At 38.4% G+C, this 24,383-nt stretch overlaps 2 protein-coding genes across 4 annotated transcripts in view; both read left to right on the top strand.

Annotated features, from left to right (window-relative positions):
• ATP13A3 (ATPase 13A3) overlaps positions 1 to 13,760 on the top strand; it is a 51,593-nt gene extending 37,833 nt beyond the window's left edge. The window contains exons 21-33 of one of the 2 annotated variants that reach the window (XM_039722357.1): positions 685 to 863; positions 1,319 to 1,441; positions 1,550 to 1,629; positions 2,312 to 2,354; positions 2,453 to 2,562; positions 3,394 to 3,490; positions 4,414 to 4,486; positions 5,277 to 5,454; positions 6,130 to 6,317; positions 6,771 to 6,859; positions 7,050 to 7,130; positions 10,821 to 10,910; positions 12,398 to 13,760. In XM_039722357.1, coding sequence (XP_039578291.1) covers positions 685 to 863; positions 1,319 to 1,441; positions 1,550 to 1,629; positions 2,312 to 2,354; positions 2,453 to 2,562; positions 3,394 to 3,490; positions 4,414 to 4,486; positions 5,277 to 5,454; positions 6,130 to 6,317; positions 6,771 to 6,859; positions 7,050 to 7,130; positions 10,821 to 10,910; positions 12,398 to 12,595 — 1,529 coding nt within the window. In that variant the 3' untranslated portion in view covers positions 12,596 to 13,760. The remainder of the gene's footprint in view (positions 1 to 684; positions 864 to 1,318; positions 1,442 to 1,549; positions 1,630 to 2,311; positions 2,355 to 2,452; positions 2,563 to 3,393; positions 3,491 to 4,413; positions 4,487 to 5,276; positions 5,455 to 6,129; positions 6,318 to 6,770; positions 6,860 to 7,049; positions 7,131 to 10,820; positions 10,911 to 12,397) is intronic. The other variant, XM_039722358.1, reaches the window with a different exon arrangement.
• A 4,318-nt stretch (positions 13,761 to 18,078) lies between these two features.
• On the top strand, positions 18,079 to 24,383 carry GP5 (glycoprotein V platelet). 2 transcript variants are annotated; one of them, XM_039722457.1, is made up of 2 exons: positions 18,079 to 18,259; positions 21,305 to 24,383. In XM_039722457.1, exon 2 carries the CDS (start codon positions 21,331 to 21,333, stop codon positions 23,257 to 23,259), a length of 1,929 nt encoding a protein of 642 aa, XP_039578391.1. In that variant the 5' UTR covers positions 18,079 to 18,259; positions 21,305 to 21,330; the 3' UTR covers positions 23,260 to 24,383. The 2 variants fall into 2 exon arrangements, with proteins under 2 accessions (XP_039578391.1, XP_039578390.1); XM_039722456.1 differs by lacking the exon at positions 18,079 to 18,259 and adding an exon at positions 18,306 to 18,818.

Below are 24,383 nucleotides of genomic sequence, written 5' to 3'. Positions count from 1 at the left end.
GGCTTTAATTCCACTTTATAGTTTCTTCTCCCTAACTCCAAGGATAAGCTACTTGGTACTGAATTGGAGGATGAAAACCCTGAAAAGTCTTCCAAATCAGGCTAAGTGGAACTCCTAGTCTAATTTTATGACTGTACTTGCTTTGAGCAGGAGGTTGGACTGGACGTCCTGAGGTTCCCTACCATTTTGATTTATACTATGAAAAGTCATTTTGTATTGGATTTTTTCTGGGAGAATGACTTAGGTCCTTGTCTAGATGTCTGTGCTTAGTGTTTTTCATACAATATGTGTTTGCTTTTTAAATCACAGGTGTTGTGATTTTGGAATGTTTTGCTAGGCTAACAATACAGCTCTGTTTGCATATTCTGTGACTGTGTAGAAAGCAGTATTTTAAGTGGCTGCCTGTTTTCTGCCTGATTTTCCATATACTAAGATTTGGTCAATTAGAGATCTTTATAGCTCCACGCAGCAGATGAAATTTCTAGAGGAAGGAGTTTACCTGGGGGTTTGAAAACAAGCAAACTTGGTTTGCTCTGAGGTTGGCACTGATATGTGGGTCAGTCCTCTTCATAATTCTCTACAGGCTTCGTTAGATTTTCTCTTACAGGAAATGTATGTATGAAATCAATGTATGATTTTGATGCTTTTCTGACTGAAACCCTTTCAAATGCAATTGTTTAACAGGGGATAACATGTTAACTGCTATCTCTGTGGCCAGAGACTGTGGAATGATTCTACCTCAGGATAAGGTCATTATTGCTGAAGCACTACCTCCAAAGGATGGGCAGGTTGCCAGGATCAACTGGCATTATGCAGATACCCTCGCAAAATGCACTAGTTCATCACCAGCCATAAACTCAGAGGTAATATCACCATATTATGCATATATATTAGTGTGTAAGCAGTTTTACTGTTCTTTTTACGTTCCTCCATTAAATAATAAATCTGCTGTTAAGTGTCAGTTCAGAATTGATATACTGGTTAACTTTCAGATCTTCAAATACCAAAGACTAGTAAAGCAGCTGGGGGAGGTAGTTTTTCAACTGTGATATGACATTTGACATTTCACTTGATAGGGTTTTTTCCCCAACATTTCCAATCTGTCAAAACTTCTCTAGCTGCTTGTAGTTGAAACATTAAACTACATTTTCTTAGTAATATATGTGTTTTTATTGTATGAGGTTGGTTTGTTTTTTTTTTTCCCAAATGATCTTCTTATAAACCTTGTCATCTCTAGGAATACTCCTAGTATTAGCTTGAAATGGAAAAGTATCTGTGTAAATCCATTACAGCTAGAGTATTAAACTACTTTTGATAGGATATTCCAGTTAAATTGGTCCATGAAAGCCTTGAGGATCTCCAGATGACAAAATACCATTTTGCAATGAATGGGAAGTCATTTGCAGTGATTTTGGAGCATTTTCAGGACCTGGTACCCAAGGTGAGCATTTTACTTGAGTATGGGCACTTTCAGTGGTAAAGAGCCTTTGCCCTGTCAGTGGTGAAGAGCCTTTGCCCTGTGAGCATTAAGAACTCTCCTGTCTTGCAGCTCGTGCTACACGGCACTGTGTTTGCTCGCATGGCACCTGATCAGAAAACTCAGCTGGTGGAAGCTTTACAAAATGTAGAGTAAGTATTTGCTTAAGCACAGAAAGCAAGAGGGTTCACTGTGTTTGGTGTGATAGGAGACAAAAATTATGCATGCTGCTAGCTGTTTTGCCTAAAGAAAAATGCTGAGCTGAGAGAACATTTTGTGTTGATAGATCAGCCTATTAGCTGATCTGATAGAATGAGAGTAGTACCATCTGCTGGCTAGTTGGGAAAGTTTCAGACTTTTCATGAAGTTTTTGATAAGGAATATCTGCATAAACTTACTAACATATTTTATAAATGCAGTTGCTTGGTTTATGAAACAAACCTATCAAATGTCTCCTGTGTATTACAGAAGTAATATCAAGATGACTTCTGTTCACATTGGTCATTATGTGACTGTTAGTGTCAGGCCTTGCAGCTCTACAAAATACTACAGAAGTGTCATTGCCTAGAGCAAAGATTCTTTAGACCACGTTGGGGTGATAGAGAACTAATTAACCATTATTACTTTGATTGACCTGTCATGGTCATGTTACTTTTCTGTTTACTTCCTTATATGTATAACAGCAACAGTAATTGACCTCAGCATTAATGATCACCCATTGTTATGCAAACCCTGAATAACTCAAAGTAATATAGAAATATTTAATGAAATAGGCTACATGGACCATGCTTGGAGAATGGTCCAGAATGCTGACATCTGGTTTGCTTTTTATAGTTACTATGTGGGCATGTGTGGAGATGGAGCAAATGACTGTGGGGTAAGTATATTTTTTATTTTCTATACAGAACCATTCAGTTAAATTGTACAGCTGAAGGCAAGTTCTAAAATGGTCTCTCTTTCAATGCTACCTGGCAGGCACTGAAGAGGGCACATGGTGGTATATCTCTGTCTGAACTTGAGGCTTCTGTGGCATCACCATTCACTTCCAGGACACCCAGTATTTCCTGTGTGCCAAAGCTGATCAGGTAATGCCACTGACTGTGGACTTAAATGTGTCTCTGTAACTCATGTTGAATGCTCCATTTTAGTATATATTGATGCTGCAGGAAACCGGTGTGAAACAATACATATATTTTAGTGGTTCTGTTTCTTTACCAAAGGTACTCAGAGCAAAACCCTGCCATAGCATATTTACTATTTTGTTGTAAAATCCGTTGTTCATGTAAAGTTAATTTTTCAAAGCATGACCAAGCTTATACACATTAGTCTTTAATTTTTCTTAGTCACTTTGCTAGTTTCCATAAAGGCTGTGTGTAATTACAAGTAGCAAAAATCTTCAGATAATTGCTCAGCACCACACAAAGTAGAAGACAAATTCTCTAAATAGGGTTTGACCAATTTTTTGACTCTAGAATTGGAAATTAGGTAACGATTTTGGATAAAGGTCAGCCAAAGAAGAATCATGAGGTCTGTGGGGAGCTAATGAAGTAATGGAATTAATTATTAAATGTAATTATCAGAAACATTTCTGAAGTCAGCAGCTCTGTGGCCGACTGTGTGTTTATTCAGTCCATGCAGTAAACTAATGCTTCATAGATGCTTGTGTAAAAAGACTTTCATTTTAAAACCTCTGTTGAAAACACACAAAGTCCAAAGAGGAGTGAAGTTAGGTGGTGGCCGAGTTCAGAAGACATACCCACAACTTGATGTTGGGGGAAGTGTACCATTCTCCTGTTTCTCTCATGTCCCTCAAAGGGTTTGCTGTTGTGTTTAATTGCAGCTAACATTTTGGCGGGCAGAATTTAACTGCTTGCACAGAAAGCTCTGTAGTTACATGATTGCATCTGTTTTGACAGGGAAGGCCGTGCTGCTTTAGTAACTTCCTTCTGTGTGTTCAAATTCATGGCATTGTACAGCATCATCCAGTACATCACTGTTACTTTGCTGTATTCTGTAAGTATTCTGTCAATACCTATGCAGTATCAGCATAATTCAGAGATTTGAAAATTGATAGCTATTCAATACAAATTATTACAAGTCCCTTTGAGTACAACATATGCATTGAAAAACACATTCAGACTGAAAGTGTTGTTAGTGTTTTGGGTTTTTTTTCATATTAACTGTACAAAATACATGTTAGTATTTTGAGTATTTTTTTATATTAACTGTACAAAATACATGGTAGTATCTGTTTAGAAGAGGCAATTACCAATGGCTGTGCAAAGAAAGTCTCTACAGTGGGAAGACCAAATAAGCATATATACAAAGCAAAAATATAGGCTTCAATTATTTAAAAACTTTCAGCATTTTGAAATAGCCTAACTTATTTTAAAAGGCAATGCATTCCTTTTATGTTAGATGTTGAAGAAACTGGAAGTACTGATTTAGGTGGGTGGGGGGGAAGCAAAATGGAATATTTCCTGTTAATAAGATTGGTTTCACAATAGTGGCATGTGATAGAAATCCTGTATTTTAATTTGTATTCTGAGCAAGTTAAAGGTGCAGAGTATTAAAGGACCTTTGAGGGGGAAATTTTGACAGCTGTATGGTACGTAGGAAGGTTATGGTGTTTAAAGAACTGTAGGCCTAAGCTGTTATTGCATTGGTATGTAAGATTTCAATAATATAATTTTGATTACAAACAAATTACAATTACAAATAGCTTGTCCATCTTGAAAAGGAAACTGTTTCATACTGTGATACTTCAGGAATTCTTCTGTGAATTGTAGAGTGTTCAGGACTCCTGCAGGTAAAGGAGGCCAGTTTGACAAGACACTCTCTTGTTTATAGAGCAAAATTCAAAGAATTAATGCCGTGAAAGTGTCAATATAAATTGTGAAGAAATTACCAGTGTTTCATTTGTTGTTTCTCTCCAGATCCTGAGCAATTTGGGAGATTTCCAGTTTCTCTTCATTGATTTGGCAATCATTTTGGTGGTTGTCTTCACTAGTGAGTACTGTACTGAATTACCACAGGGGCTTCAGTGAACCACTTTTTGCTTGGTCAGATTTTCTTTAATATCTAATTACATGTGGTTTTGAGAAAACACTATGACATACAGTGAAGATGTTATGACTATTACATCTATGCATTAAGAAACCCAAACCACACTATGTACTGAATTAGATTCATCTGAAATTTGTGAAATGTCCTAAACACGAAGCAGGTTGTGGGCACGATCTTGGGGAACTAAGTCTTCACAGTACAGGAAGCTGGTTTTGGAATCAAAACAGGAGTCGTTGCAATATCATCTTCCTCAGTTGTTTTGATTCCTTGCATTCTTACTTTGAACTTCCGTCCACAAAATGTAACACTTAAAATATTGCCTAGTGAAACATTTGATTTCACATATGAACCTAACATTCAAGTAGTAGAATTCCATTTTCAAATTTAATAAAAACATCTTCATTGAAGCAATGGCAGTCCAAAAGTGAGGAGGCAAGCTGTAAGTCCTTGTGCCAGACAAAGGGAATTTGGCCAGACACTACTAATTCCTTAAGTCTGATGGCTGCTACTGTCCCTGCTGTGCTGTGCTGCTGGGGAACCAGCCTGTAGAAGGCACTGTGGTGTTGTTCTAGGGCTCTGTGCTCTTTGCAAAGTGGTTTCACATTTGCAGTTCTGGACTAAATTTTAAAGTGATGTCATGAGCAAGCCATTCTAATCCCACAGAATGTGAACAGGATAACTCTTGAAAACCATAACGATGCAATGTGTCATTTGTTTTTTGTTCTCTCTGCAGTGAGTCTGAACCCTGCTTGGACAGAGCTTGTTGCACGAAGGCCTCCATCAGGTCTTATCTCAGGTCCACTTCTGTGTTCCGTGTTGTCTCAGATCATCATCTGCCTTGCTTTCCAAACCTTGGGCTTCTTTTGGGTCAAACAACAGTCCTGGTATGAGCCTTGGACACCAGACTCTGAGTAAGTGTTTCAGTGGCTCTGTAGGATACAGGAGTAATTAGAAAGCTACAGGCAATAATGTTCTCTTCTTTCTTGAGCCCCGCTGTGGGGACTTTGACAATAAAGCTCCTGTATTGCAGCTTCTTAGTCTGCTGATTTTTTGTGAAAAATATATGGGATAGTATGGGATTTCTACCCACTGGCTGAAAAACAAAATTGGGTCAGTGTCATATGGCTTGGTCTAATGACTCTTCAGCTTTAGGACAGTCGAGGTAGAAATTTGTAATTTATGGTTCACACCTATTCTATCTCTTTCATATTATAAAGCTTTGCTTTCCTGTTAGAGCTACAGTAAATAATTTATTTTTTTTTTTACATAAAGAGGTGTTTTAATGTTATTTTTTTAGGTTGCAATATTTCCTTACCTGTCTCTGAAGTCTGTCTACAATGATAGTTTTTAAACAGTTTATGTAGAAAATTTACAAACTGACAGCGTAAAAGAACTTGAAGCTTTAAATTCACAAAAAGGACTACCTCCCTGCCACAGTTTTGAGTTATTTTTTGCTACCTGTAATATGTTCTCAAGTTTCAGCTTTTTTACTACTGTAGCAATTTGTTCTGTCAATATTTTTGTAAATAAGTGGGCCCTTTTTGCACCTTCTCCCTAACTCAGTGTTCAATGTTTTTGTGTTGCAGTGCATGTAATGTGTTGGACACCCAGAACACCAGCTCTGCACACCATGGGAATGAGACTATTCATGATGAACATTACATTAAAAATTATGAAAACACAACTTTGTTTTTTATATCCAGTTTTCAGTACCTCATAGTGGCAATTGTCTTTTCTAAAGGAAAGCCCTTTAGACAACCATGCTACAAAAATTGTAAGTCCTTTCTTAGTATATACAGTTTCAAATAAAACTCCTAAGTGACTGTGCACTTGTTGACAATTCTGTTGTGCCACTTCAGAAGCAATAGTGTTGCTAGGAGATCATAGTGGAGTTATCCTCTCATAATCACAGCTAGAGAAAAGGAAATATTAAACTGTTATTATGTTATTATGGAGAAATTTGTGTTAATGATTGCTTAATTTGTAGACATAGATTGTCTGTATATTTCAACTCCACAGGTGAGCCAGTGAGAAGGAGTCAGGCCTTATCTGTCTTTATGACTATCAGCACAATTAGTATTGCCCCAGTTTGCCTGTGCCTGGAAGGGGTTTATGGGAGAAGAGAGGTTGTTTTCAGGCAGTAATGAACTCATGATACATATTAAACTGTCTAAACTCTTGATTGTGAAATGGTACAATTAATTTTTTTTTTCTTCTTCTTTTACAGTTCTGTTTGTTTTATCTGTTATAGTTCTTTATGTCTTCATATTTTTCATCATGTTGCATCCTGTTGAACCTATCGACGCATTTCTTGAGGTGAGAGATCTGTGAGTGTGTGAGCTTCCTCGGGCAGCTGGTGGGCTGCTTTTGGGCCAAGCATGAGCCCTGCAGAGCTTTACCTTCACATCACTGCGTGGGAAAGGGAGGATTTATAATTTTGAGTCTGGTTGGGATGTGTGTTTACTTCTTATGTGTGTTTCTAACCTCTGGCAACTTGTTTCCACAGCTTGTGTGTGTGCCACCGGAGTGGCGCCTGAGAATTGTCATCATTGTTATTCTAAATGCACTTGTATCCGTGCTGACAGAGGTAAGAGATCCACGTGGAAAAAATGCTTCTCTTTTAAGTGCTTCTTTTTGCAGGGTGCATGTTTGTCTTTTATTTAGGTCACTCTTCACAGCATGCCAGTATGAGTGGCTGCTGTTTTTTTGCTAGGTGTGTATTTCTACAAGTGTCCTTGTAAACTAGATTTAAGGTGTCAAGACTTCCTGTGCCTAAAGTGTAATTTTAAAATCTTTTTTATTTAAAAATGGGGGTGGGGAGGAAGTGAAAAGACTTAATAATTCAACTATTTCATATTAAAATACTCCATTTTTATTTTCTGTGTTACTTCAGAATAACAACATACTAGAGAACTATCTAAAATCCTTAGGAGAGCCCCCTTCCATCATTTGGATCATACACATAGCTTATTGTTCAGAATTATGCAGGTCTGTGTAATGCAGGTCTGTCTGATATGATCAAAGTCCAGAAGTAGAGATGTTCATGCAAATCTGCTTTTTCCATCACTGAGCTCGTCTGAAGTCAATCACTCTGGATGTTGACCTCTTCTGCTATAATTCCAGAGTTAATGTATGCAGAAACACGCCCTACCTTTCATCCAGGTGTCTTGTTTTTGTTTCCAAGAATCAAAGTTGGACAGATAAATCTTCCAGAAGAAGTCTGGATGCACAGTCAGTTATTTATTCTGTGGTTAGTTTTTCTCCCTATTAACTGACATGTGATTTCCAACCTGAATATGTTTGGGTTTTGGTTGCAATCATGAGTCACTTTTTTCCTGCAAGATGAAAAGGCCTTCCAGCATTATCTAGTGCACACTATAATTATCTGTTTTTACTGTGTAACATTTTCTACAGCTTCTAATCAGTATTTCCATTACAATGTGAGGGATTACAATCAATGTAACCAGCATAATACTTCCTTGGATCATATAATTTTGGTCTTCAAAGAGTACTACAGCATTAATATTCTGTCCAATTGACATGTTTTTTCCCTTTATTTGTGACCTAGTGAAAATTAACTCAAACAAAGGGGTTTTTTCAGATACTTGAATCAAAATTACCAAGGTTTTGTGTTTAAAGTGTTGTTCCAAATAGAATTTGCAAAACATGCTCTTATGTTGCTGCCTATTGGAACATGTTTTTGTGTTTTCACATGGCAGGCAACAACTTGTCTTTTCCAAAACGTGTCAGTAGATACTAATTTTCTTGGCCTCTTGTCTTGTGGTTAACAAGTTTATCTACTATTAAAGCTCCTGTGCCTTTCTTACATTGTCCTGTATGTACTCTAGCACTTCCTGTGATGATTTTCCTTTATGGCCTTGAATTCTTTTGCTTTTTCTGTATTAGTGAATACTTCATAGTTTGGGGTTTTTGGCTTTCTTTTCTTTTTGAAAAGTCAAATTTTATGTATTTTGCTGTCTTTACTACTGAAACCAAACGGCTATTCTGAACCTTCAGCATCATGGCTTTTTTTTGTCTTCTGATAAAATTAAAACAAACCTCCTTGACAGAAACATTTTATTCAATTTCAATATTCAGTCCAGTGATAAGGATTAGTGAGAGAAATAAATTCACCATCTGCTTGAAAATTCCTTTGTTCTGCTGGTGATCTTGTAACTTTTATAGAAGCTGGTGTTGTTTCTGTTCTGGATGTGTAAGGGCTCCAGTAGGAAGTCTGTACAGTGTGCCAATCCATGTATCAGCACATGCTCTTGAGGACAAATGGTTCTCCTCTGGTTTAAATACGTGTTCATCAAGTTCCACTTTTGGGCCTTGCTGGTTGTCACATCAGCCTGAAAACTTGTGAATTTCTACTAAACATCACCTAAGCAATATAATTACCTGCAGACTGTGTTCTTTCATCCAGTATTTCAAAACCTCATCCCACTCTTTTTCCTATGGAGCTTGAGTTAGCATCTTTGTACACTTCAGTCATTTAACTTTCATTACCAAAACTGCAGGGGTGATTTGACACATTTCTTCTAAACAGCCTTCCCAATTTCTGTTGTTGCCTGTACTTCAGTAATAAAATAGAAGTACCTACTTCTAGGCAGTAATTGTGTGGGCTGTTATGCTTTGTCTTAAACCAAGTTTCTCCCACTTTATAAGTGTGAGTTGAATGCTTTGTTATGGCAGATGAGCTGTTTTACTGTACAGCAGGTGTCCCAACAGAACTGTTGAGTAGCAGTCCTCAAATCCCAAACCTTGTTTTACAATACACACTTCACTGTCCATAACTGGAGCCCACCTCTTGCATTTGCCCAATTCCAGCAGTGTCACTCTGCACTCTCTAAAGCTTTGTCATGTGGTGCCAGCTCCTTGGGTTCCACTGTGTTGTGTAGAAATCCCAGGCTATTTCTTTCCCTCACTTCAAGTATAGCTCATTGTCTTTCTGTCCTTGTGTGCCTGGCTGGATTTTCTGCTCCCTCCACTTTTCAATACAGACCTGGGCCACAGGTCACATGCTGAGTATCTGGGGAGACCACTGGTGGCAGCTCCTTCCATCTTTTAACAAGGTAGCCTGTATTTCACCTGGAGTTTATTCTGCTGAGAGCTGTTCCTCAGGAACTGCCTCTTTAAGTGTCTCATAATTATGAGACAAATGAGGAATTGGATCTTCCTTAGTCACACTTGCCAGTGTGACACTTCTGTGTCACACTATGATCATATGTAGCTTTGTCATTGCTTCTACAACAGGAATAGTTTCTGACTGTGGTTGTTTTCTGTTTGTTTTCTGAAATGCCCTGAAAAGCTTTTGCTCCTTCCATGTGGGTGCCAGACTAGGTTCACGAAGCATGCAGATTCTTTCTACCATATGATAGAAAATATTGCACAACAAAGGCAGATCCTAGCAGCTGTTCCTCATCACCCCTGAAGCCTGGTATAGACATGCTTAAACCAGACTGGCTTCAAAAATGAACATCTAACAAGCTGAAGATTTGTTGGCTGATGCTTTACAAAAGCACTGTCAAATTCTGGTATATTATAAAATCATAAGCATTATAAAAATCTGTTACAAAAGTCTGACTAATCAGCTCCCCATTTCCAATGGCAGCAGTTAGTCAGGTGTTAGAACTGGAATCTGTCCAGGGATCAGAGTTGTAGGCTCCAGGCCATGGCAAGTACAGGTTCACACCTGTGTTGTCAGATTTGCTGAAAGCTCCTGAGTCCACCCATGCAGCTGAATGAGGATAACCAGATGTGCTCAACATACTATTCAAACTCTGCCCTCTTTTAAAACCATGGAATTACACATACCAAATTCCTTTATTCCTGCTGGTGGCCCAGCTTTGCCACCCCACTGCTACTTTTCTGAGAATGTCCCTGGTTTAAAACAGACTATGTAAAAAGGAGAGCTCCAAGATGGTTTATGGGGAAGCTGCTCTAAGCACTCATGTCTTCATGTGGTGCTTCACAGGTTTTTAGAGTATAGAAACACATATGTATTTATGTTTTTTACCCACAGAAATGGATGCAGATTTGGTCATTGTTGCTGTTGATTTTAGAGTATATGTTCATATTCTTAAATTTTGTGTGAGCACTTTGGAATGAAAATGTATCACAAAAGTACCAACAAGTAGCATAAACTCCCTGTTTTGCTTGCCACTGAATTAGTTATGCCTAACGCACTGTTTCAGGTTTTATTTGTAATGTGCACACTAACAACAAATGATCATTAGTTTCTTTAACTCTTCCCACTCACTGTAATGTCTCACAGAATGTCCTCCTTGATATGATCCTTTGGAAGGTTGTGTTCAATCGAGACAAACAAGGAGAATCTCGCCTCACCATACCCCAGCCGCCTCAGGTTGGAGACGAGTATTTTGCTGTCCTCGTTTGAGTGCATGTGGATTAATTTGGTTTTGTCTCTTATCTATAACTGTCTGTTGCCTTATCTTTAGCTTAAGTCTGCTTAAATTAGATTTCTGTAATTGGAATATTAAAAACAAAGGCTTCTGGTTTTATGTTTTTTTCTCTATTGATGCTTTAAAGAGTTTAGTGTGTGTGCAAGAACTGTGAAACAAACCTAGAGTATTGCTTTAAGACTTTTTTCTCACTTCATCTTTAGTTTCCACATCAGCAAATTTTTTTGGTGTCGCAAGTTAGTATGCTAGGACTGGGAACATCTTGATTTGCTTAGAAGCAGTTAAAATAAATTAATTTGGTTTAGAGTTTTAGGTCCTTGTCTGAGAGCAGTAATTTTCAGCAATGTACAAATTAAACAAAACAAGATGGCAAATGAAAATACACTCTTACTGCTTCAGATGTTTAGGACAATGAAAGATTTTTCAGGTGACCATGAATTTTGGTCTGGTCTGCCCCTCTGCTGTTAATACATGAAGGAAATCTATGTGATTCCCATAAAAACAGCTTTGCTTTAAACCTGTTGGCTTATTACTTTTGGCTGATTGTACATTTGTGCTTGCTAGAATTATAGTAGTTTATTTCTCAGCACTAAATTTTATTAAATATATTCACTTCAGATTTACATTTGTCCTTTTGAGGCCGTTGTAGAACAAATTGTTTTGTGGTCACTGAAGAATGGAAACTGTGCTCAAGGCTCACATTTGCTTCAGTTCACTAATTGATAGACATTTAGAGCATGATGAAAACTATAGAATGTGTTACCATTAAAATGTCAGCCCTGCAGACTATAGGGGCTCTCTGAGACATGAGAGGGATTCAGTCTCAAGAATGAGGAATGTTGTTTCTCCTCCCCAACTAGTTTAATTACATGCATTTAAGACTGGGAGAGAAAGCATAGGAAGGAAGTCTTAAGTTTAGTAATTTGTGTCCTTTTTAATAGCTATTGATACCTGTAGTATTTAGATTTCACATGCCAGCAAGTTAAATTCTGATACTTTTGTCTGACTGGCTGCCTTCAGTTTAACAATTCATGACTTAAAAAGTGTTTTGGAGTTTTAGGAATTTGCTTTTTATAGACCAGGCTTTTATTCTCCAACAGTAAAATAATTTATTGTTCCCTGTTCTATCTGTGATTATTGAAATGACTATAAAATAGGCATAAAAACTGTTGGTGGTCTTAGATGTTACGACAATGTGAAATACTTGGTTTTTTCTTAATGTTTTTTGAATGTCATTACTACCACAGTATAGAAGAGATGACACAACAGAAGAGTTTCTGTACCATAGGTCCAATCCAATGTGATATGAAATAGTAAATTAAAGACTGAAATAATAGTTTTTCTCCTAGTAATTTACTGTATTGTTACTGACTTTTTTTTTTTGTTGTTGTTGTGGTAATCCAATTTTCAAACTTGTTCACTTCTGCAGGAGGCTGGGGACCGCTGTGGAGTCTGTTTCCTTTCTTCCCTGTTTGGTTGTAGAGAGAAGACACCAAAAGCCAAGTATATGCACCTAGCTCAGGAACTGCTGGTTGATCCAGAATGGCCACCAAAACCCAGGACAACAACAGAAGCGAAAGTACCATCCCAAGAAAATGGTTCATATCAAATCATCACTGTAACGTAGCAGTGGATCTTGGTGGCATGCATCTTTAGTAGTATTCAGAAGAATGTAATTTTAAGGCTTTATTTGAAACTGCAGTGTGCTAAATGTCAAATTCTAATGCAGATATTTCCAACTGTTTTGTCTCTCTGAATACAAAATTCAGAGCCAGGCGTCTTATGGCTATACATTTTAAAAATGTAAGTTATCTTAGGCAGAACAAAAATGATTGTGTTTCCTTCCACCTTCTTTCAGATTTCATTGTTCCTAAATGAGGTGCATTTGAAGGTTTAAACTGCAGGGCAGTTAAAACAGGTTCACATTATTTGCCTGGAGTATCTTAATAGTTGTTCTAACCTGCTTATCTGGGCATGTGTTCATGTAAACCCTATGATGTGATGGTTTCCTGGCTGTACTAGAGGTGCATAATAACCTTGTCATGGTTTGGGGTTTTTTGTGTCTGTGTTTTTGGTTGGTTGGGGTTATTTTGTTTGTTTAGTTGGTTTTATTTGACTGATGAAAAGTTTTGTGCCTCAGAACGGTTCTAAAGTTTGTGTGGGTGTGCCTCTAAGTTTGTCCCTATTAGTAAGGAGCGTTTCCAGGTGTAATGTTTGGGTTCTAAGTTCAGTTCTTTAGTCTGCACAGCAGGAATTGGGAATGCTGTAGAAGCAATATGCTCTGTCCTTAAGAAATAAGCACATTGCTTTCATGTGGATTCTTGACTTCTCTTCTAGCTAACCATAGGGAAGGCTTTGGTGGCCTCCAGGGGAGGAGCCATTTGGCTACACTCTAAAGTTTTTGGAGAAAGAAGGATGGGGAATCTAAACCCTTTCTTCTATGTCATGTTTTTTCACATTTAGCTATGCATTTCTCCACTGACCTTGCTTTTTTCCAGCAGAAGGGTTGGATTATCCCTTTGTGGACCATGTTTTATTTGTGAATCTAAAGATAATTTTCTTATATACCTTGAAGTAGTAAGGCCAGAGTTACTGCTGCAAGGGATATGGGAGTGGAGGGAGGTATTGCCACGTGCCCATGTGTGGGGTTTGTGCACGTTAGGAGCACAGGCATTTCAGAGTCTGCCAGTGTCTTAAGCTCTACATGTAGCTGTACAAAACAAAATCAAGAGAAAATTGAGCTAAAGTCTGTCTTGCTGCAGAACTATAAGGCTTATGCAGATTTTATTTATTAAAAAAAAATATGAAAAAAATAAAAGCATGTATCACCACTAATGCTGCTTAAGCACTAGGGGTAGCCATACATAATTTTGCCATGAGGCAGTATCAGAACACAAGACCACTAGAAAAATAGGTCTACAAAGAAGTAGAGGCAGACAGCACTTTGGGTTGCAAGGCTTAAAACTTTTTTTGGGTTTTTTTTTGGTTTTTTTTTTAAACTACAAATTACTTATCTCTAAACCATTGTTGACTTTGTACATGTTTGGAAAAGTCTTCCTTAGTGTCTTTGGGAAGATGATAAATTGAGTCTTGATCAGTCTATTTTTGACTGGGGCAACTAACTGGTCCAGACACCTCCAAGCTTGGGAGGAGATCTCTGGTCTGAGGAAGTCAGGATTCTGGAGAGATCCTTTGGAGTAGTTGTGGAATGAGGCTCACTGGACGGCTGGGATTGTTTTGAAGTGTGTATATTCTGATGATGGAATTTAAGGTTTTGATGTTAGGGATTTTTTTCTTTCTTTTTTTCCGTTTTTTTTTTTTTTTTTTTTTTTTTTTTTTCGGTTTTTTTTTTTTTTTTTTAAATTCCTTTGGGGACAATTCCAGTACAAAACAAAATCAAGAGAAAATTGAGCTAAAGTCTGTCTTGCTGCAGAACTATAAGGCTTATGCAGATTTTATTTATTAAAAAAAAATATGAAAAAAATAAAAGCATGTATCACCACTAATGCTGCTTAAGCACTAGGGGTAGCCATACATAATTTTGCCATGAGGCAGTATCAGAACACAAGACCACTAGAAAAATAGGTCTACAAAGAAGTAGAGGCAGACAGCACTTTGACTTGCAAGGCTTAAAACTTTTTTTGGGTTTTTTTTTGGTTTTTTTTTTAAACTACAAATTACTTATCTCTAAACCATTGTTGACTTTGTACATGTTTGGAAAAGTCTTCCTTAGTGTCTTTGGGAAGATGATAAATTGAGTCTTGATCAGTCTATTTTTGACTGGGGCAACTAACTGGTCCAGACACCTCCAAGCTTGGGAGGAGATCTCTGGTCTGAGGAAGTCAGGATTCTGGAGAGATCCTTTGGAGTAGTTGTGGAATGAGGCTCACTGGCCGGCTGGGATTGTTTTGAAGTGTGTATATTCTGATGATGGAATTTGAGGTTTTGATGTTAGGGATTTTTTTCTTTTTTTTTTTCCTTTTTTTTTTTCTTTTTCTTTTTTCGGGTTTTGTTTTGTTCTTTTAAATTCCTGTGGAGACAATTCCATTCCAGCCTTGTTTTAATAAGCAGAATTTTTCAGATCAGGCCTAATTCCCTTGTGCTGTTCTGTAAGACAGTATGGACAGTGTGCCCTGCTGCTCATAGAATCATTAAGGTTGGAAAAGACCTTCAAAATCATCAACCATTAACCTGTTAATGTCAATCATGTTGTAGTTTCTGCAGTGTTGAATATACTGTGCCAACTGGGAATTTAAAAGTGGTGCTAAATGGTTTGGAAGACCTTTTCCTAGAACTTGGTTGTTGAAGTTATTGCTCCTCCTAAATAATATGCATATGGGTGTACTATCTTCCAGTCCAGCTGTCAACTCTTTTCCTGATTTCTGTTGTTGTTGTTGTTTGTTTTTGAGGAGTGGAGCAGGGGGAAAGGGGGAAGTGGTTTTCTTAGCATTCATTCAACAGAGCAATGTTCTTCTAATCCTGGCTTCATAAGGTCATAAACATTGAACAACATTGGTGGCTTTTAAAGGGTCTGCAAACATTGGATACATTAATTAGTCATGAACCTGAGTCAGGTGGCTAATTTCTGCCGATGTTGATTTTACAAAATCTTTGTAGCATGGAATAACTGATGAAGAATAATTCTTAGCTGCGTAAGTAGTATTCAAATCTAAACGAAAATAATATTTTAGTTGAAAAATATTGTGAAGCTATGCATCTTGGACCTGGGAGCTGTGACTTATCCTTAAACGCATAAGCTTCTGCTTTCCATTTCATTGACCATTTTAGATTTGCTGTTTCATGAGAACTGAAAGGAAATATTTGTGTCTTTCCCTTTTATATGCTTTTGCTTAATACTCTCCTAGACTGATAATTTCTCTTGGCTTGTTTGGTTTCTGAAGCTGGTTTTTCAGTCTTATTCTAGTTTGTTAGACTTACCTGGAAAGTGAGGAGGAAAATGGCTCATTAAGGTGGGCTTGTCTTCAGAGAACATTTTAGGGAGCTCTTACTGAAACAGAAATTGCCAAGTGTCTCCACTTAGGCGAGTGACTAATGGCTCATGAGCGTAGCAAACTTGAATGTTTTGCAAATGGAGCTTGTTTCCTCCAGGTCTGCGCTCAGGGTTGGTAAATGTTCCTGAGGTTGCATGCTTGAGCTCTGACGCTTAGTCAAGAATAATAAATCAGCTTTTCTGAGAATCCATCTTGTTATTGCAAGTTCAGCCACAAAATAAGCTTTTGCATTTTCTGCAATTATTGGGATTTATGCCTTCCTGCCCAAGAGCTGAATTTGACCACCTATAATTTTTCTCATTTTGAGTAGTTTAGTTTTTCTGGTTTTCAGAAATGCAGCAAACTAGATCTGCACTAGTGTATTCAGTTTCTGTTTTTAAGTAAGATGAAATTCATTTTGTAGTGAAAAAAGAAATCTCTTTCAGTGTTCATCTTGGAAATCTAAATTCAGGTGAACAGACCAAGTTAGTGAGCTCCACTAGATACTGGGTAGACATTTCCTTCCTGCTGTATATTTTGGCCTTATGTTGAGGAGTTTGATTTATTATTAAATTATTTGTGTATGCAGACTTCAATCTGTACGTATTTTATTTTGATGTATTAGGATTTGTAAATATTACTGATTTTTAAATATTATTTATGCACATACTTAAAGGACTGGTCTATCCAGAAAAGCAGTTGCTAAATAATAAATGTTACTTTTTAGAAATAAATTACAAGATCATGAAATTGTATATCCCTCAGGGTTATTTTTAAAGTTTTTTCCTTCCTTTCCCTTCAGAGTCCATTAGTAGTAACTGTAGTTTAATGTACTATAGAACTAAATCTACTGTAAAAAGAAAATGCTGCAAATAATGCTTGAATAGAAGCGGCTGAAAAAACCCACAGAACTGACTGTCCATATTCATCATAACTTTAAATTGGAAACTCTTACTGTTGCACTTTTTAAAAAGTTGTTGGATTTTTAATTCTATTTATTTTTTTCTTTCTTCATGAAGGTTGTGCTGAACAGTCATCCCAAATTGGGTAAATAATCCTGTACTGTATATGTGTATATGCAGTATAATACTAAGCAGATGTGGAGTCCTTTTTATGCTGCAAATTTTTAATGCTTATGTTGGTCATCACAAAATGAGAGAGCTCAAGTCCTGTAGGATTTCTCCCATGAAATTCTGAATTGTAAACTTAGGGTTTTGTATGTCTAAGGGAAAGCTGTGGGTTTTTGACAATTTTTAGAGTCTTGAATATGTTGATTTTATATACAGTAAAGCTTCAGGTTTTTAAAACTATTTTCAACAAACTGCAGCTTGTTTAATAATTATGTGAACCAGAAACTACTTAGTTTGTCATTAATTCCTCGAGCCTAACACAGATTAAAATGTTCATCATTACAGCACTCTCTAGAAGCTCAGCTTCCTTTTATTTTTAAATCTGAAATGATACTACATCTTTGTATTTAAAATATGTATTGCTGCTCTAGAATGGTACCCTGTTGTCAAGAGGCATACATAAATAACTGTACAATAGAATTGTAAATAGACTTGTAAATCATTTTTGTGACTGAAGCTCTTTGAAAATAAAATTAAAATGAACGGATATTTTAACTCTTCTCATTAGTTTCATGAAATTGTTTTAATTATTCTTTATAGAATTACATGTAAAGCTTGTTGAAGAACACAGGCTTACTCCCTCTGATGTCATGGGATGCTGTTCCGTGGCTCTGTATTTCTGCAGGTGGGGTGGGAGGGGTGCCTGCTGTGTCTGCAGGGGGATCACACTGACTGCAGCTTTACCTGTACATGTGATAGCAGCTTGTTTCCACCTTTGGTTATTCAGATGTTCCTTCTGTTTGGACATGTGGGAGGCATGATCTGAGCTGTCACCATTGTCAGAGTCATCTTCAGAAAAATCATGTGGAAATGAAGACATCTTTTCTGTCCTCTGGCTCACCTTCCATTGAAACAGTCATTGGCAGAGCACATTATTTGAAACTTGAAGACAAGATACTTAAAATACCTTTTTACTTAATAACAAAAAACTTAATCTTTCCATTTCAAGCTTCTATTTTTACAACTTAGCTTTTCTCTTTCAGAATCTTACAGGTTTTAGGTTTTGTTGGCCTGCCACTCCAGAAGACTTTGAGGAAAAACAGAAACTAAATGTGTCAACCTTGGAATGCTTAGCCAAAGCACTAAGTAAAAAGCCCCTTCATTCCTTACTGAAATTGCTTTGACTCCAATCCTGCAAGAATTATTAAAAGTCAGAGCAGCTTTGTGAAGGTAGGAGCACTTGGTTTAAAGTGGATGTGTCCACTCCTTCAAAACCTATTTAGCAGACCAGGGACAAATTTGAAATTTCTGATCACATCTCACACTGAAATGTAGATTCTGACTGCACTCAGATTTGCTTTGGGTTGGCTGAAGCACATTCTCCAATGTCACTGCCAAAGAAGCTACAAGTGGGTTTTCTGCTGTTGGGTGTGTGACTTAAAACTTTCTCCTGTTATGTGAGCGGCTTCAAGCCCTACTTTTGGAGTTACATGCAACCTGTGGAAGTTGGTTGCTTGAACAATTGTAGGCAAAAATCTGCTCTGAAGCTTCAAACATTGTTTGGCCTCTGGCCTGTCTCAGTAACCAGGCACATGTGGGTGAAAGTGTTATCTAGAGGATGCGTTCTGCTCTTTTACTTCCCATTTAAAGTGCACTGTCATGGTGAAGCCTGATTGCCTGCTCTGTTCCTAGTAAGTTCCTTTAAAAAGCAGATAAGTTTCTAAGGTACAGCTCAAAATTTCTTTTTCTTGCTTGTATGAGTTTAGGAACTTGCAAGACAGTAAAAGAGGTAAGCACCACTGTAAGCAATACATGTGCTCAGTGTTCTGTAAGTTCAAAACTGATTTGAGTCTTCTGATATAGTTAGAGTATTAATGTATTGCCTCTGGCATCCTTTTGTTGTCTTGAGAAATACTGGGGGGGTGTGCTAAAAAGGAAAGAGGCTGTAGATAAAACTTTGGTAAATGACCAGCCAGGCTGGTGCCTTTTCTGGAATGCCAGCTGTCTTGTGTGAGGGTTTGAGAGAATTTTAAGGCATGGGAATGTATAATTATGATCTTTATTGTGGGTATTACTGTATTTTGTACTGTTAATCTCTTTAAATGCTTTGTTTTGTTTTGTTTTTTTTTTTTTTTAATGCTGTTAGCAGCTCTAGATGTTTGAGACCCATAGGCTTTTCCAGTTCTTGTGGCAGCACTTACAGCCTTCATATCTTGCAAAGAATGTCTACCATTTTGCTGTTTGTTTGTCAAAACTAGTGCTTTCTAGCATTTCAGAGCATCTAACCGTGTCTTCTTGTATACTCTTATCTTTTGCTATAAGACCAGGAAAACAGTCATCATGGACCTGCAGGATAGTGTTAGTCTGTTTCTGATTTTACAGCGTGGCCTGTAGTCATAGCTTCCAAGGGACCTGCATTTGCAGTTCTACCATAACAAATTGGGTATTTTTCCATCCATTTGGTTCAAGTCAGGGCTTGAAACAGAAATTTTCTTAATGTGTTTCTGGATGGAGGGTTCTGCTCATGGGGATAGGTAGGATCAGGGACAGAGTGAGTTACACATTTATTAAGGTAAAAGCATCACTGGCTTATGACACAGAGTTTTGGAGTAGGGAGGATTACTAGGAGGGTGAGATTCTCTGAAAGATTCTTCTTTGACATGTGAAAGACCTTTGGAAGAGTGAAATCTTATGCTATTTTTTGGTGATGCCTATGTCTCATTCAATGAGTTGTGAAAAGCCCACTGAGATCTTGTTTTGTGGCACTGCGTTGCTGGCTGTTGATAGCCCTAAATGCCACGTCCTTCCCTTCCTGAGGGAGAGTTAGAGATTTTACCAGACTTCAGTACTCTGAAGCTGAATAATTTTTTTTTTTTTTAAGCACTCCCTTTTGCTCTTCTGGCTTTTTTTTTAATGCAGTAGCTGGTTTGGACCTGGAGCTGTTTTGGGTCCATTGTGGTGTGTTCTTGTCAGCAGTTCAGATGCCTGAGAAGCTCTGCTGTCCTTCCTGGTTTCTCTTTAAGTGAAGGGGGTTGTTCCCAACACTCTGTCTGTGGGATTGCTATGGGAGAGCTTCAGCCTTGCCCCTGAAAAAGCGATGGAGCCTTCCTCTCCCCACCGTGCTCCTGTCAGAATACTGACATTGTGTCAGCTGCCCCAGTTACATCTGTGGAAGTTTTGTAGCCATTCCAGTGGTCCCAGCTGCTGCTTTTTCTGCTGCTCAGCCAGGTGCTTGACATCCAGGATTCTGATACACTTGGACTTGTTGATTTCATTGAGGAAGTATTTCTAGACTGTGGGTTTCTGTTTGACTTGCTCTTTTAAATATTACCATTTACATCTACAATGATTGCTTTCCTGTTTGTTTGGAAATGTATGCAACTTTCCAGCTTTGTGGCGTGTTTCATGCAGATGTACCTTTATTGCTAAACTTCCCATCTAATTTTGTGCACTTCTTTCCTCTCATTTTACTGTACTTCTAATTCCACTGCTGATAGCTTGGTATTGTGTTAAGCTGTTGAAATGAGGCTTGTTGGTTATCAGAGGCTCAGTGCTGTCCTGTGCCATATGGGGTCTTCTGTGTTATTTCAGGCTGTGTCAAAAATAGCCTGTTCCTTCTTGTGTGTTCCTGGGCTGTTCCAAGAAGCCATCACTTGAAAATGCTGAGACAGGATTTAACTGGACACTGCTGTTTTGCTTTTCACCACTTAAAGTACAGGACAACCTTTTTACCTCCATTGTCTATTTTTGCAGGCTAAACTTTATTTTTAAACCTCAGATAACTTACAATGAAAAACACAGTGAGTGCAGGACCTTTTGATAATTTTTGAAAAATATTTTTGGCATGTAATTTAGTATAATATACTAAACCTTGTCTAGTGGAAGATGTCCCTGTCAGAAGGAAAGAGATCATCCTTAAGGTCCCTTCCAACCCAAACCCTTCTGTGATTCTGTAATGCTTTTCTGTTCAAATAAATACGTGTCTTTTGACTACTTAAGTGTTTCATCATGATTTTTGTATACTTTTATTATAGTTAATTGGTACAAATACAAACAAGGAATACTTGATTTACAAAAGTTCATTTATCTGTACTTTTCAGTGTAAACTGAGCACTTCAGAATTACTGGCAGTCAGCAATAAAAAGAGATTTTGAAGTTTGCTTTCAAGGCAAGGGAAATTTTGCACACATTTGCAGGTTTATGATATAGTCACACATCTTTGTGAGCTGTGTTACCTATGATCAAATCCTGATTCTCTCTTATCTCTTGTAACAGCTAATGTTTCTGGCACTTCAACAAGGATGTTGGTGTTTCATTTGTCAGTGATGATCAAGCTTTTCTTCCAGTTGGATGCAGCTATTTGTCCTGAGAAGTGTGACTGCTCTTCAAAAAATGCAATTCATTGCTCTGGCCCCCACATAAAAGACCTGGAATTGTTAAATCTGCCTTGCAACATGACAGAAATTCACATAACAAATGCTAACATATCGTATTTGCAGGATGTTTTTGCTAGGATGATGGAACTGCAGCATCTCATCCTGTCTTCAAACAACATTGCTCTGGTTTCACCAATGGCTTTTAAAGGCTTGGGAAGGCTCACAGTCCTCAAACTGCTAAATAATAAACTGGTTGAACTTCCCCCAGAAGTATTTGATGACATGGTACAGCTTCAGCAATTGATCATTGAAAGTAACAGGCTGAAGTCTATCGAGGAGAATCTGTTTGACAAACTGGTTAGTTTGCAGGAGCTTTACTTGAACAAAAACCAACTAACAGCACTTCCCGGTGGCGTGATGAAGAAACTCGCCAAACTCAGAGTACTGAACTTGTCAAGAAATTACTTAGCAGCACTGCCTAGAAATATATTTAGTGCATTAGCCAGGCTTGAGAGGCTGATGCTGTATATTAATAGGCTGTCTTCCATAGAGTCAGGTATGTTTGATAGCCTGAAGGAGCTGCAGGAGCTTTTCCTGCATTCCAATAATATCCATTCCATTGCCCCTGATGTGTTTCATTGTCTTCGTAAACTAAGAACGCTGACACTCTCCAGAAACAGGCTTCAGGTTTTGCCTTCTGGGCTTTTTTTGCACTTGCATGACCTGTCTAAACTGACCTTGTACAGGAACCCACTGAAGTCTCTTCCAGAAGTACTGTTTGGAGAGATGAGACATCTTGGTAGCCTATGGCTGTATCACACAAAGCTCTCAACAATACCAGATTTTGTGTTCAGTAACTTGACAAATTTAGAGCTTCTTGTGCTGAGTTTTAACCCAGAGCTTACGGTTCTTCCTAGGAATGTATTCAGTGGCCTGAATGAACTGCGGGGCCTTTCTCTCCATACAAGTAATATTTCCAGTTTGCCAGAGGGAATCTTTCTGAGCCTTCAGAAACTGCAGAACATTTCCCTCTTTGATACAAGGCTTGAGGTTCTTCCTAGAAACCTCTTTCATAATCTCAAGCACCTCCAGAAAGTTTACCTGAATAGTAGTAACCTGCAGTCTCTTCCTGCAGACCTCTTTACTGCTTTACCTGAGCTGGAAGAAGTTGTCCTTGACGATAACCCTTGGAAATGCGATTGCCAAATTCTCGGTTTCCGAGAATGGCTCCAAAAGAGCACAGCAATAGTTAAAAATGTGCAATCTCTGATGTGCCACAGCCCAATGGCACTGCAGAATGTTTCTCTTGTGTCTCTAAGCATCGATGACCCAGAGTGCCTGCCAACCACAGCAATGACCTCTCAGACATTCAGCTCAACTTATTCCCACACTTCGCCATCTCCTGTGACGGAGCACTTCACATCATCTCAGGAGACTGCTGGAACAGTGCTGTCCCACATGGAAATCACCAGCACACCCACGACAATTCCTCCTGCAACTCCAGGTTTTACCTACTCCCGTGATGAAGATGTTGGACAACCTGGGCTACATTTCTCAGATGTTCCAGTCCAAACTTCTCCCAGCATCATAGCACGAACCAACAGTGTCAGAGGGACAGATTTAACTACTCTTGTCTGGTGGGATGAGTTTCCAGCCCACAGCAGTGCTAAACCCTATTTTAATACCAGAGTTACTTATTGCCAGCTATTCTTGTGTGTTCACAGTTTGATTTTAACACTCCAGACTGTAGTCATTGTGCTCAGTCTGTATGTGATGGGTAACACCAGGCAACTCTTGCTCTCCAGGAATATTCCTGCTCAGCCTGTAGTTCTGATAAGAATATTAAGAAGATAGAGAAATCTAGACCAAGAAAGAACTGGAATTCTTTGGATGCTTTTTGAACATTTGAGCAGTTAATACTCGATTCTGATTTGGATTACAGATCTTCATAGCAAAGACCATAAAGACCTTGTCTTTATAACATAATGGAAATGAGCTTTATCCACCTTGCAGCATTTGCCAAAAGTGGCTGGAATCACTGTAAATTGCCACAGCACTTAGTGCATGAACCCAGAGGGCAAGATGGAAGTACTGTGTCACCCCTACACGTGTGCTGTGGGTTTCCTGCCTTGGAGTGCTGCCTTGTCCCCTGCCAGAGGCTGCTGCCTGCTGAGTGTTCACTGCTCAGATGGAGTGCCATCCATGGAGGAACTCTTACATAGGAACATGGCTCTAACTGTGCTTTAGAGATTGCCCAAAGTACTCCAATAATATTATTTCCTCTACTGCCTGCAATCTTTTGTCTTCTTACTGAGAACACAAATGGTGGTTTTGGGAGGAGATGCTGGGAAGGACCTTTAAACAAAGGGGATGGGTGCAGAATGTGTGGTGCAAGTGTCTTAACTTTTGCTTTCTGTCCTCAGCCCCTTTCCAGGACATGACACAAGGAAGGGGTACCAATTAAAGCTAACAGCAGAGGAAGTTGCTGAGCTAGGAAGTATAATCTTGGTGTATTTTATTGTTTGATTGGAGGTTCTCTGGAAACTTTGTAAAGTTCCTACAACTCTGAATTTTGAGTAAACACTTTCATCTTTAAACGTTGGCCAGTGTTCTGAAAAAACAAGGCGCTCCTGGCTGTGTGATGCAGGGAATCTTGAAACCAGAGTACCAGGCGGATGCCCAGGACTGAGGAGGGGCTCCACAGAGATGAATTGGTTTGAGAGCTGACCTTGACTGAGCTGGGAGAGAAAAGAATGGTCTCTCCTGGGCTTGGCTAGCAAAACAGCAGCATGCAGCTGAGGGGCAGGGAGCCTGCCTGAACTGAGGGCCAAAGTGTCACCTCCATGTTGAAGTTGGCTGTGGAACATACACAACTTCATCAACTTGGAGTGTTCAGTCACGTTTTCAGTCTCACTATTTTTGACCTTATTACATACTGCTATTCCCTGACTTTCAGTCCTTTCAAGTGTTGATGTGCA

Source organism: Passer montanus, unplaced genomic scaffold, assembly GCF_014805655.1.
Source record: "Passer montanus isolate IOZ18808 unplaced genomic scaffold, ASM1480565v1 scaffold48, whole genome shotgun sequence".
In the NCBI taxonomy this organism is placed as follows: domain Eukaryota; kingdom Metazoa; phylum Chordata; class Aves; order Passeriformes; family Passeridae; genus Passer; species Passer montanus.
The sequence above is the reverse complement of the archived record's forward strand: the minus strand, read 5'-3'. Positions and strand labels throughout refer to the sequence as shown.

Excerpts from the sequence above, each read along its gene's own strand:
- GP5 (XM_039722457.1), top strand. The coding sequence starts at position 21,331 with ATGTTGGTGTTTCATTTGTCAGTGATGATCAAGCTTTTCTTCCAGTTG.